This window comes from Peromyscus maniculatus, chromosome 7 (assembly GCF_049852395.1).
Source record: "Peromyscus maniculatus bairdii isolate BWxNUB_F1_BW_parent chromosome 7, HU_Pman_BW_mat_3.1, whole genome shotgun sequence".
NCBI classification, from domain to species: Eukaryota; Metazoa; Chordata; class Mammalia; order Rodentia; family Cricetidae; genus Peromyscus; species Peromyscus maniculatus.
In genome coordinates, this window is record NC_134858.1 from 12,520,440 (window position 1) to 12,533,826 (window position 13,387).

At 40.0% G+C, this 13,387-nt stretch overlaps 1 protein-coding gene across 6 annotated transcripts in view; it reads right to left on the minus strand.

Moving 5' to 3' along the window:
* Positions 1-13,387, minus strand: part of Fat3 (FAT atypical cadherin 3) — a 599,580-nt gene that overhangs the window by 104,573 nt on the left and 481,620 nt on the right. For all 6 annotated transcript variants that reach the window (XM_006990546.4, XM_016008861.3, XM_042280463.2 and 3 more), the window contains one exon: positions 9,611-9,750. In XM_006990546.4, coding sequence (XP_006990608.1) covers positions 9,611-9,750 — 140 coding nt within the window. The remainder of the gene's footprint in view (positions 1-9,610; positions 9,751-13,387) is intronic.

Sequence of the window (13,387 nt, forward strand, 5' to 3'; positions counted from 1 at the left end):
TAGGGTTCCTAGCACAAGGAAGTGAGAAATTCAGCCTTGGGCGCCCCAGCTAGTGTGATCATATTTGACGATTCTATTCTTCGCGGTGTTCATGTTTACTGCAATGTGCAGTCTTTCCTCGGCCAGTAAGATTGTCTTCAGGTTGGCGCTTGAGTTTTTCTGACACAATCCTGGTAGTCTTTGAATTTTCCCCCTTTCTTCTTTTCTTATTCCCTCCCTTCGTTGATAAATTGATTTTCATGTGCTAGTAACCGAACCTAGAACCTTGCTGTGCTGAGTAAGCACTTTGCTATTGAACTGCATTCCCAGCCAGCTCCCTTGCGTTCTGATAATTGCAACTGGTATTAATTTTACGATTGTCTTGAACATTTTCTATTTTATTCTTGAATTATCCATTGCTCCAAAAGTTGTTGGTATCTCCTTTTCTTCCCTTTGTTAGAAATAATATTTGGAGATTACAATCTAGTACTGGGAATTCTTGTTAGTGGATTGCTTTCATCCACTGGACAAAATTAGGAGAGAATTAAAAAATAAGAAAATGTTAGGAGTTCACAAATGTTTCCCGTTTTCGTGATTTCACTTGGTGCCATTGTTTCTGCATTTGTTTTTCCTTCCTCGGATGCTGACATTTTCTATGTTCAGTGACAAGATCATAATTAGTCATTGTTTTGTTTGAGATATGAATTGAAGGACTCCAAATAATAAAGCCTGCATTCCTGTTACAGTTATTCAAAACATGTTGATACTGTTTTTCAGCTCTCTTATTCTTGAGATGAATCTTGAAGGAGGAACTCAAAGTTGAATTAGATGATTAACATCCATTACCATAATTCTCCTCCAGAATTAGATTCACATATAAGATAATTTGTTTCCATTTATTTCTATATTTTGGAACTTTTTTAAAGGATAGAGAAGGATTTATTAGCTGAACCAGTAAGGAGTGTCCAGGGGTTACTTTAAAGCAGAGCCTTGAAGAACAAAGGAAGCCTGGGGACTTTATTATGGAACCTAGACAAGTTCACAGAGGACAGCATTGGGGCAGGCAGACTTCCTAGGGTGCTGGAAGATTATCCCGGAGTATGCCCAGTTTAAAGTCACTGTTAAAGAAGGAAATATGTCAACTATGTTTGGGTGCAGGCTTAAGTCATATACTTGCTTTTTCAACATTTTTGTTTTGCCATTTTAAAATCACATCCAAAGTGTATTCAGAGAAGTTTAGGTTCTCAATGAGTGGGTCATAAAAAGGACATGAAGGTAAGAGGAGAATAGTTGGGAAAGAGGGATGCAGAGGGGCTAGGAGAGGAATAAGAGAAGGGGATGGGGTGGATATGATCAAAATATATATTTATTAGACTGTTGAAGAAAAAATTAAAAAATTTAAAGAAGTTTGGCTTCCCTGCTTCTCCTTCTCTCCTGTAGATAACTTTTATTAAAAACAGATGGTTTCTCCTCTGTTTTGTCTACATAGTGATACCATATACATTTCCCCTATCACACTATATCACTTTGTATTAACATTAGAAATTACAATGAACATAAAATGTATATTGTTCCCAACTGGCCTAAGAGTCACTTCAAAAGTGTCTGGAGACAGCTTTTGCTTTCACAACTGAAAGGAGAGATGCTGGTGATATCTAGTGGACACAGGGCAGAGCTGCTCATGGTCCTGGGCAGTGAGAGAAGCCTGCTCAGTATCCTGAAAGAAATGCCCTTGCAGTGAGCATCATGGTCAGCTCAGTCATCCTTAACAGACTCATTAAGACTTTTCTATTCTTTGTTCTTAGAGTATGTAAAGAAAATAAATGTGTCTGTGCCATGCAGAAGGAAAGCCACCCAGCGTTTCCTCTATTGTTTCTGGGTGGTGAATATTTTGGAATATTCTCCACATCTATAGATGAACACATGTAGTTTTTATAGGTGGCATGTGTGTGTTTTCTTTTCTTTCACTTTCTGGTGCATTTGGAAATTTTCTGGAATTTTATGTGAGGGCAAGATCTAGTTTAATTTTCCTCTTCATGGCTCTGTATTTCTTTCTGTGCTACTGTTTTAGGGATGTTTGTGAAACTAGAGGTGGTCTTGCATTTTCCTTTATAATTCTTCTGGCTCAATGCTTTATTTTGCCTGGTGGCGCTGTCTCTTACCACACAGTTTTACACGGTAACAGGTCTGGTACCTCTTCTTGTCTTACTCCTGACTAACAGGAATGCCACTAATGTTTTTTACATTTCATAATATCTTAGAATGTGACTGCATTCTAGAAAATCATTGATTTTTTCCAAATAAATATATGCAGACATACCACCCTTACAAACAGCTGCACAGCTGCTTACAGTGTCTGAGGTATGCTTTGCTGAGTGGAATGATAGACACTCTGTCACATCTGTGGCACGACAATTTTCACTTAGGAGAGATGCTAACAGGGACAGGCTTTGTCCCCTAATTTGTGCTTGCAAAAAAGGTCGAGAAGTGTGCCAAGAGAGTTTTAGGTATTGTTTTTATCTTTAAAGTATTTGCAAAACCATATTGTATTCTTTGAATGCCAATTCTTTTAAAAGTTCAAGTAACTTAGTCAAGATGCTAAAATATTTGTTTTGAGAGTGGCAGTTACATCAACAGATGTGAAAGCCTTTCTGGCCAGCGAGCTGCCCTGACCTTCAGGAAGTTCAAAGCTGATGTGATCTGGAAATGCTTGCCTCTTTCTGCTTGCTTTGTCCTGAGCCTAATCTGCAGTCAGAACAAGTGTTCCTCTGTAGAGACCTCCTTCTCCTCATTTGCTTTTTATTTCCCACAGTTGGGGCCGCTTGTGAGCTCCTGAACTAACAAAGCAAAGTAACTCTCAAAGATGTTGTGTTCAAAATGGGAATTGAAAAGCTTACAAAAGCACAAAGGACCTGAGGCAGGAGGAGAGCCAGGCATGGGAAGTATCTCCAGGGCTGGTTTCAATGCTTCCCCCCCCCCCCGCCCCCCCCATAAACACGTTGCATTCCACAGGCTCCTCTGAGCTAAGTCTGGGTAGGTGCCAAAGCCCTGCTTTACAAAGGCTCACGGTAGAACAGTCCATGGGGTGAATTGTTGGGCAAGACCAATTAAGTCCTAAATTACTGAAATCCTGTTCTGCCTCTGTTGGCGTTTCTAAGCCATATTTAAAACATCCTTTCCAGGGGAGATGCCCCTTGCATTCTTCATAAAGGTGTGAATTTTATTTTGGAATGTATGAATAGAAAACTTATATCACAGTTGCTTCCTGTGTAGAAATGTGCACTCTCTTATATCTGGTTCCTCAATGGAGAGAAATGTTAAAGGGTGTGCCCAAAGTCACAGGGACAAGACCAGATTCCTCTGGCTTCTTCAGAGCCACTTCTGTGTTCATTCATAAGCATTCTCACGTGCACTTAGGTTACCTAGACATTGAGAATAAATTTACATTGTACATATGTTAGCAAATATGTGTAAATGTCATGGTCTTTGTTATAGAGAAACGCTAACTCATTAAACAGACAGCTGGTATGGGCCATTTCTTCTCAAGAACATTATCAAGGAATTATTTTGAATAGGAAGTTCCCTGCTACCTTGAAAATTGAAATCTGTTTTCAAAAATTGATTTTCTCATAAGGTGGCAGGTACAGATCTATTACATATAGTGAAATTTTATCATTCTTTGTCCCCCCCCCTTTTTTAAAAGAAAGTTTTATATGGCATTTTATCAATATGCAGCGGGATTGGTCACTTCAGCTCTTCCTTGACCTAACTAAACACCAAAGGAACATTTGGGCCAGTTTGTTTTCACACATTAGAGGCACATGGCACTAAAAGTGGATGTGAGAGAAGTCATAGTGAGAGGAGAGCTATCTGGGGGGTCTCCTGATCTAACAAACATCTTTAGAAAAAAATCATTTTCTTTTCCACCTTTTGAAGCATATGTGGACAGAGAAAAGGATCAAGACAGAAGACACATTTTCATGGTAGAATCCGTTCTAAGTGAGTAGGGCAGTGAGGGATTCCCAGCAGTCTTAGTGATGGGATCCACAGGGTGGGATTCAAGCCTAAGTTTGGGAATCTGGTCATAGTTCCACCTTACCCCAACTCCAATCAGTGCAGCCCGTGCTCAAGTAACTGCCCATGTAGAGCTTGAGAATTTTGGAGCATATGGAAAGAGATGTTTAATGTTAGGCTTGGTTGTAGAGCTACAATTATGAGCTTGCTCTTCTAGCTTTACAAACCTAAAGGATGCCCTGAATAAGAAAAGGATATTAAAAATCACAAAACCACATATCCCGAGTCCCTGAAGCAAATCAACATAGCTTTTAGATTATTATTTGGCTAGGACTATCTGTTTTCTTTCACATAAACAATAAGGTCACTCACATAATTTATAGATATCAGGTATGTTGTTCCAACTTTAAGTTGAGTACCAGATTGTATTAATAAAGTCTATATGTGTTTAGGATGTGATAGTTCCAAGAGCCTTCTCATCTTTCTTCATCTTTACAACAATCTGTGAATCACATAGGATTATTTCACAGTGAAGAAGATTGAGCCTTAGACAGAACAAGCTGCCTTCTATAGGAATACACACAGGTCAAGTGGCAACCTGGACTTCCACCACCTGATTCTGGCTGAATACTTTTTTTTTTTTTTTACTATACAAGATTCTTTCCCTACTGGATGAAGTTGCATATTTTGTAGATATAAATGTGTAAAGGAATGTTTCCTGAATAGCATGTGATTTTGTAAAGGAAGAAAATATATCTCTTTCCTGTGAACCTAGACAGTTACTTAACCAATCTGGGCCCCTATTTCTCCCTGGAAAAGAATGATGATAACTCCAGATTTAAGTTTTCCAGGGTTACTGGAAAATGGACATTCCTAATGAGACTTGTTGATTCTCACTATGCAAACATCAAATATTATATATTTGTATACCTTTTCATCCATTGAGCCTTTGGGAAGGCCATGTTCTGTATTAGTTTACAACTTCTATGAAGATGCAGCAGCTCTGATTGATTTGGTAGATGTATAGAGAGTATTAATAGTCATTATGGGTCATCCTTGGCAACATATGTCCTTGGGGTTGAAGGTATGCTAAGAGGAGGCTGGACCTCTGGATAGCTAGGGGATAGTCCAAAGGTTACAGGTATTATATTTCATAGGAGAGCAACTTAAAAGGGTGTGCTTCTTGTAACTCTTGTTTTAGAACAGACACCAAAGGCTTAATGTTGTCTGTGAGAGTTGGCACAGTGCAGTGGACCAAAGGGTAGGCTCTAGTATCTACCTGTGTAGGTTTGCGTTCAGGTTCTCCTCAAACCACTTAATTTTGCTTTGGGCCTTTTTCCTGAACAGTAAAATGGAAATGACAGTAGTCAACGAGTTTCATATTTCTGCCACAAAAAATCACTACCAACTTAGATGTTTCAAATAACACTTATTATTATCTCATAGTTCTGAATACTGAAATCAAGGCCCAAACTCAAGGGACTGACATAGATGCATTCCTTTTGAATGCTCTCCTTTCTCATTCAGGCTCAATATAGTGTCTTCTGGTTGTGGGACTGGGATCCCTCTTTCCTTGCTGGCTCCCCAGTGTCTTGAGGCCACCTGTACATTCAAATTGTCTCAGCTCTTCCTTGCACTGGATTCTCAGCTTCTCCCTTTCCTTTCTGATTCCAGCTGGGAAAAGTCGACAGTCAACCCTCTGTTAGTAGATAAGTCCTACTTGGAGACCTTCGACCTTAATTATATCTAAGTCCCTTCTGCCGTGTAATACATCAAGATTCTAAAGTGGACATCTAGAATGTGGACATTTTTGGGGTAGGCAGGGTATACCAATTCTGCCTGTAATGAGTATTTTCAGTACATGTTTTGTAAAGTCATTGTGAAAGTTGAGGGACCTACCCATCTTTATCTAGTGAAAGCCAATTTGCATTGCCTCTGGTCCCCTTTTAACATGACTCTTTAGTAGGGTAATATGACTGATACTCTTGCCCTAACGTGGGGCTAGCGATCTCTATAAAGCATCTTAGCTCTTTTCTAATGCAAACAGCTGCTGTCTTGTCTGGGAACCAAGGCGAGGATCCACTTAAACTCCTGCGATTCTACTTATGTTGGAGTAGGTGGGACTCCTCTTTGGTGTCTTACTCTGTTCTCTATGTGCTGCCTGCCCCTCTCCCCATTCTCTGGATACTTCCCAGTCCTGCTGCTTCAAACTACCAGGGCTCCTTGTGATTCTTCAGCTTTACTTGAAGCAGACAGTCCAGAGACAACTTTGCTCTTTTGTCCTTCCATTTTAATACAGACTTCCTTGCTCATCTCTGGGCTTCTATCACAACATGGGGATCACTTCTGTACTGTGTTGTAATATGAAAAGTGCAATAATATCCTTTGCTGAACCCCACACAATTTCCTGCAGAAGTCTTTGTCCACCTCATCAGGTGGCTTCTGCCCACGTGGGGATGCTCTGTTTTCACAGTTTGTTCTTTGAAATCTTTGTAATGTGAAATGCACAGGCCCCTTTACAGTCTGCACAGGGCCTAGGCAATCCTCAGAAAGAAAGGGATATTTATGTAGCATCGGATTGTGTAGCTTGGAGGCACAAGAATCCTGTGAGAGTCGGAAGAACAGGACAAGCCTGAAGATGAAGTGAGAGTTTCATGTTGACACTGAATCCCCGAGGCTCGGATTTATTTGATATTTGTGAAGTAAAACTCAACACATTGTTTATGGCTGATGAGAAGCCCATGTCCTACCATGTTTTATGATCTCATGTGAACAAAGGAGAGAAAAGTCCCCCAAGGAGTTCTGAACAGGTGGCTTGTAAACTACAGAACATCAATCTAGTTATGTGGAGAGAGGTTTCTGTTTGGTGGTAGAGTCATTGTGTTGTCTGGGGTCATGGAGTTGAGAATATTTTAGCAGTTTCTAAAAGAAGTCTAGAACGCTCTGTTTATTTCCCAAACATCCTATTGTTCAAATGTACCTGACTCTGGTGTAGAGAACTGTTTCTGCTGCCCTGCCCAGGGAAGCCTGGGTAAAGGTAAATCATTCTGGACTGACCAACGCTGGTGGGCAGACAGGTCCAATACAGTCTATGGCTTTCTGACAGCAACAGTCTTGATGAGGACACAATACATGCTTTGGAAACTGCGTCCTCATTCCTTAATGGCATGGTTCCTGAGAACAGCATGACTTGGGTATTTTTGACAAGAAAAATCTCATGATGTCCTTTATTAACCTCTTTAAATGCTCTTGCTAAGGCTATTTCCAAGTTCGCTCCAATTCTCAGGGTGCTTACGAATGCTCTGGAGTCAAGTGTAAATGTATATAAGCTTGGAAAAGCATGGTCTCAGACAAGTTCTCATCCAAGGGTCTCATTCAAAGACTTGCAATTCCATATTATTTTAATGAGTGCATATTAGACATTTGGCCTTAAAACTTCCTTACTAGCTTAGTGTGGTGGGACGTGCCATAGTCTCACCGACCACGTGACCTGAGCTAGAAGGGTTGCTTGGGCTTAGGAGTTTGAGAGCAATATGGGCAATACAGTGAGACTGTGTCTCAAACAACAAACAACCAAAACTACACCACTGTGACCTTAAGTACCTTAGCTCACTGCATATGGCATGGACTGAAGAAATATTTAGAAAATCAATGCTACTAAACTGTTGCTCATCTCAGCCTAGTGGAATTCTAAATGTCTTTCTGTAACTTTTTCATTGCCATTGTTAAATTGTTAACATGAATGTTTTGTGCCTCAGAGATCTACATACCTTCTAGACAGACCCTGCTGGATATGGAGAATCTATTCATTCATTCATACTGAACATATTTAATGAATTATACATTCTAGATACACTGAATACTGCTTAATTCAACTGGTTAAAAACCCAGAGGAAAGTCTGGGAATGAATAGGCTCCCATGCTTATTTGTATTTTATTAGAATATGTCTTGGATTTTTAATTAGCACAAAAGAGCTGGGGTTGGATATGTTAAGAAACTACTAATTTAAAAAAATCTAATTTAAGTTCCCATTTAAAATGAATTAGCACTAACAACATAGCAACACTGTACATGGATTGTTTGGCATTGGTCTTCTAGCACACTCTTCTACTGCTCAGTTTCCAAGGAATCTCAGCCAGGGGCCTCATTTATGAGTCTAGATCTGAGTACTGAAAAATGCCAAGGAGTGGTATGGTTTAGATAGGAAGAATATATAATTTGTTGTCTCAATTGGGTCAATTATCAGACAGTATAAGGTGCTATTAATACATATTTCCAGGTTAACAGATGTAAGTGGGGCTCTCTAAGGCAAATGGTGGTCACCTAATAAGCAGAAGGGACCAAAGTGAGAATCAGGAATGGTCATACACTGGCTGTCTCTATATATGTCATTTTCATTTATAATTATATTCAAATGGGAAGTAAATGGTCACTTGAAATGAACCCCATTGCTCTCTTCAGCCTCTACCACTCTCTGATTACAAGGAAACAGTCATGTTACATTTTTTTGCAGCAGCTTCAGACCAAGAGACAGTTGTCTGGACAAGCATATGAAATCTCCCACCTCCTGCTTTCAAGTTTCATGGTTATAAATGTGTAAATCATATTTAAAGTAAATCATCACTTGCTTGCTTCTGGTTTGGCAAAACTTTCTTACTACCTAAATGTGTTGAGTAGGATTCTGAATATCCATCTGGGTCCAGCAGAGAACAGGGCCCAGATCAATCATGCATGTCTTCTGGGGTTGTGGGAACAACAGAGAGAAGCAGGAAGGAAGAGTGGAGCTGCAGTGCATGCTGTATGGGGCTGGGTTTGTGGTGCTGAATAACAAAACAAACATCTTACATTTAAGAGAAATCCACTGTATTGAGAGCTAGCCTTGTGTTAGTGTCACTTGGGAAGAAGTTCGGAGGTGTTCTGAGTCAGACGATAAGCCGGAAGTTTCCCTCCGACTCTCAGTGTCTTTCATAGGCTCTCAAGAAGCAGAGCAGAAGTTCCTCAGCCCCAGCTGCACCGGGACATCAACAGGAACTCGGGCTAGATTCCAGTTCTCAGGGCTTTGGGCCCGCTCTCACCATGCTCCATGTCAGAGGGTATGATGTGCAGTCGGGATGGAAAACCCCTAACACAAAGATGACAGTGGATACCCAGGCCTCAGTCTTGTCCTTAATTGAGGCTCTTGGGCCTTGGCTGTGTAACTTCCATCTCAGTATAGAACTGAACATGGACTGCTAGGTACCTCTAGCTTTAAATTTCAGTGACCCAGGAAATGAGGAGGGGAAGAATTTCATGTTGTGCTAACATTGACCACATAGATAGGCTCTTTGCGAGTTGACTGTTGTCAGAGATAAACCTACAGTAAATGACCAGGAAACAAATACGTATCACTCTTCCATGAGCAAGCAACCACAGTCACCTCGAAAGAGGCAGCCAAATAATTCTACAACATCACCAATAGGACCTTTCGTCTCGGTCATTCACTGAAACGATTTTCTGAACAATGAAAATCCATGGACATAATTTATTACTCCTTGGATCTAGTTTTCATTGCTTCTTCCATTTCTCTCTTTAGCAGATCTTTGCACATTCTTGCTAGTCAGTAACTTCACATCTTACCTGAGTGACAGCAACATTTGTTCCATCGGTGACTTCCACGCTCATGTTGTAGACCGACCTTTGCTCTGCATCCAAAGGTTTGGCAATGACAATTGTCCCAACACCCTTCTCTGCATCAAAAGAGCTGTCAAAATTCCCCCCTGATGATTTCACAGAAACAACATGGAATTAGCACAGCTGAGAAGGTATTGAGTGTATGGAGGCATATATCTTTACAGGGTGCTTTTATGTAGATACATTTTCTGGCAGGCATCCCTATGGCTCAATTTTATAACTCTTAAATGGGACCTTACTATTTCTAACTTAATTCCTCTTTCAAAAGCCATCCTCTATAAGCATAACAAATGACACAAAACCCAATATACTGTAAATAAAGAGCTCAGCACTAATGTTACAGTGATGGACTATAGTCTGACTCCATAAAACACTGAGAATGCTAGCAGCCCTTCCTTCCGCTCCTCTCAACTGCCACCCTGGGAACTTGGGAAATACTTTAACTTTTTCTCTAGTAGAATACATTCTAAGTAAAAACTATTCCAATTACAAAAAACACAAGTGATTTGATACTTTTAGGTCTGTTCTAGGATTGTTGGTAAACATTTGGCTGGTAGAATTCAGAGTCCCTCAATTAAATGTCAGAAATAAAATTATGAATACAGGAAGATAAGAAAAATTTAAAAAATGAATTTCATATGAAAAAGAGTCTTTCTGAACATTGGGGTATTCAGAGAAATGTATTTGGCATCTTGGCAGGGTAAATTAATTTTGTACCAAGTGGCTGATGATTTCACAGAAACAACATTTAATCAGCAGATCTGAGAGGTATGCCATAGCTATTATATTGCTGATACAACACTAGTGAACTTATAAGGCAATTTACAAAGGCTTAGAAAAAGTTGTCTTTTGTCCTCTTGTCTTGAATGGCATACTTAAGATAGCATTAGAATTGCGACCATTTTATTTCTGAACAGAAGTGTCACTTATAAACTTTCCCAAATTAGAGACCTTTTTAAGGGAGAGAAAAGATAACGGTCTAAGTGTTGGAACAATTTAATTAAATGTCAGTGTATGTTCACCAGCACTATTTATTTTTTTTTGGAAATTGCATGTGTGAAATACTTTTGGTTTCAGATGATAATTTTGTTTAACTTTAGTATGTAGGGCAATGTATGTATTGAGTTTCATATTTTAGAAAAGAGAAGCTTGACTTTTCTTATTTCCTACAGTCTTTGAATTTTATTTTTCTGGTCAACACATTTTTATGATATTATAATAATAAGTAGGCAGATGAGTGAAGGGAGTGGAGAGTCACCCCAAATTATTGAAATTTGTCCTACAGTGACAAAAATAAATAATGTGGTTTACTGTCTAAAAATGTAGTCATGTATATTCCAAGCACCAACTGCTTGCAGCTACCATGTTCACATAAGATTATTTAATTACTGAAGAGAACATAATTGCCTTTGACATTTAATTAAAGCTGTGGAGATACAGGGGTACCAGAGAATTGCTTGGAGATGATATATGTTCTCAAAAATTTCATCTAAAAGAGACTCATCTTCCAATTACTGTCTTTAATTGATTTACTGAGAAGTACTAGATGCTAACTCCAAAGAAGAGTTTTGAGGGCTCAGAAGAAGAGAGGGTTCCTAGCCTAAGAGAAGTAGGTCTTAGAGAGCAGCTTCTTGTTGAAGCCAATGCTTCCTTGATGAGCACATGGAATAAAACAGAAAGCTGATGTGGATGACTGGTGGTACCAGTCATTTTAAATCCCAAGGCAGATTATTTACCTCCAAGAGGTAAATGCTGGGGAAAAACAAAACAAACACCTTTGCCATGGAAATCCTCAAAGAAAGGTACTAACAACCTCCAGAGACACGAGAGAAAGACAAGGATACAACTTCTCAAGTTGCTTCTGGAGGATATTAATTCATGGTCCCAGTCACAGCTCAATCAACGGCAGACTTTTCGCTCCCACTCCTGATGCTGTTTACTTTCGTAAATATGAAGACTGGGATTTTTGTTTTAAATTGTTGTTGTTTGGGGGGAATAGTGTTCATCCCTCTGCATCAGTTATTTAGGAAAGGCAAACATTTGTGGATCAAAAGAGAATTATCATCTCCAGCTGAAAGATGAATGAAGATGAAGCTCAGCGGAAACACAGGCAAAGGTTTCCAATGTCAGTTCTTTCTCTCACTGACTGTGACATTTCAGAGTTTGTGCAAAATACACTCTCTCCCCACCTGTATAATGGTGTAACATTTGCATATTTATATGTATGTAGATGATATGCATTTTCATAATTTTTTGTCTTGTTAATAATTTTGGCAACTTTTGCCAATTTCAGTTTTTATAGTCCTCGCTTTTCTCCTTTGCATGTATATGCCATGTTTGCATTTGTTTTTTCATTAGTCTTTGCAGTTTAAATACTCCTGATAAGAAACTTTTGATGTCATAGAAGAGATACATCAATAGCATTCTTGGTACATTTTCCCATCCACCAATGTGGTCAGTATGCTATAATACTCATTTCTAAGACATTTGCTCCTAATTAAGCCAAGATTTCATTTAAATCAAAATCTTTTCAAGTTTCCAAATGAATTTCTGACAAGGGACTTAGAATCTAGACCAGCAGTTCACCATCAACCCAGACACAATTTAATAAGCTACACTTAAGCATCCCATTTCATGAGCGACTCCGTGCCTTTCCCCCAGGTCTTGTTTTTCCAGGCTCCCTTTTAGCCTGAAAAGTGATTTCAATTTTGTAGGAAAACAAGTCCAAATCATCTGGGGCGAGGCTATCAATCAAATACAAGGAGTCCATCTTCACTAGCAGCATTCCGTTTAAACAAGATATGCTTCCTCAGAGCCAGTAACAGAACATGCAAAGCCAGAGTGTGTCGGGTGCAACAGCATGAGGCCAAATAAAAAGTGGGCAGAAAGGACACTGCAGAGGTGGCCCGAGTCCCAGCAGAGTGGGGTTCAGAAGTGTCACAGCCTGTGCATTGCTGCGGGGGGGGGGGGGGGGGGGGGTTGGTGGGGGTGGGTGGGATGGGAGTGCGGCAGAAGTAGTTACAAGCGAGGTTGTGAACAGCCCGCATGACAACAATTCACTTCGGGGACATTTCTCGTGGACCATTTTTGGTTCAGACAGGTGTCATAGAGTAAAAAAAGAGCAGAGGAGGCACACTGGATTTCTGTTATAATATCATAAAATGTAATGGATCAAGGAGGGGTCCTGAAAAGACTAGAAATGGAACATGAATGAAAACACTGGGAGCTAGCAGCTACCACTCAATTCACTGGGGTATAACTGAGTTGAGCTTTTCTGTGAGATTTGAGATTTGTGGATCACATCATCTCTCAATCTCAGAAGGTTGGGCACACCTGACAGAGGAGAAAGCTGGTGCCGTCTCTGCACAAAGACACTCAGTGATAATAATGGCACAGCTCCCAGGCTCTTCCTCTAGAAAATAACTCCACTCTCACACGTGTAATTATAAAAATACCAACCCAAATCTAGTAGTCACCCAGGGGGAGGTGTGACTGAGGAGCTTCCAAAATCCTGAGCAACTGAATCTCAATGAATGAAGGAGCCGTGCACAAGCTGTTCGTTCAAGTTCAGCATGTACACCCAACCGACGGAAAGACATTCGGTGCCAGTTACGGTGTGATTATGAATAATTTTCTGCCTTGGAATGAAGCAAGCGCACAGCAGGCTGATATTTAAATGGTGGGCAGAAGCTGGAGGGCAGGAAAGAGTGCTAGGAAGGGGAA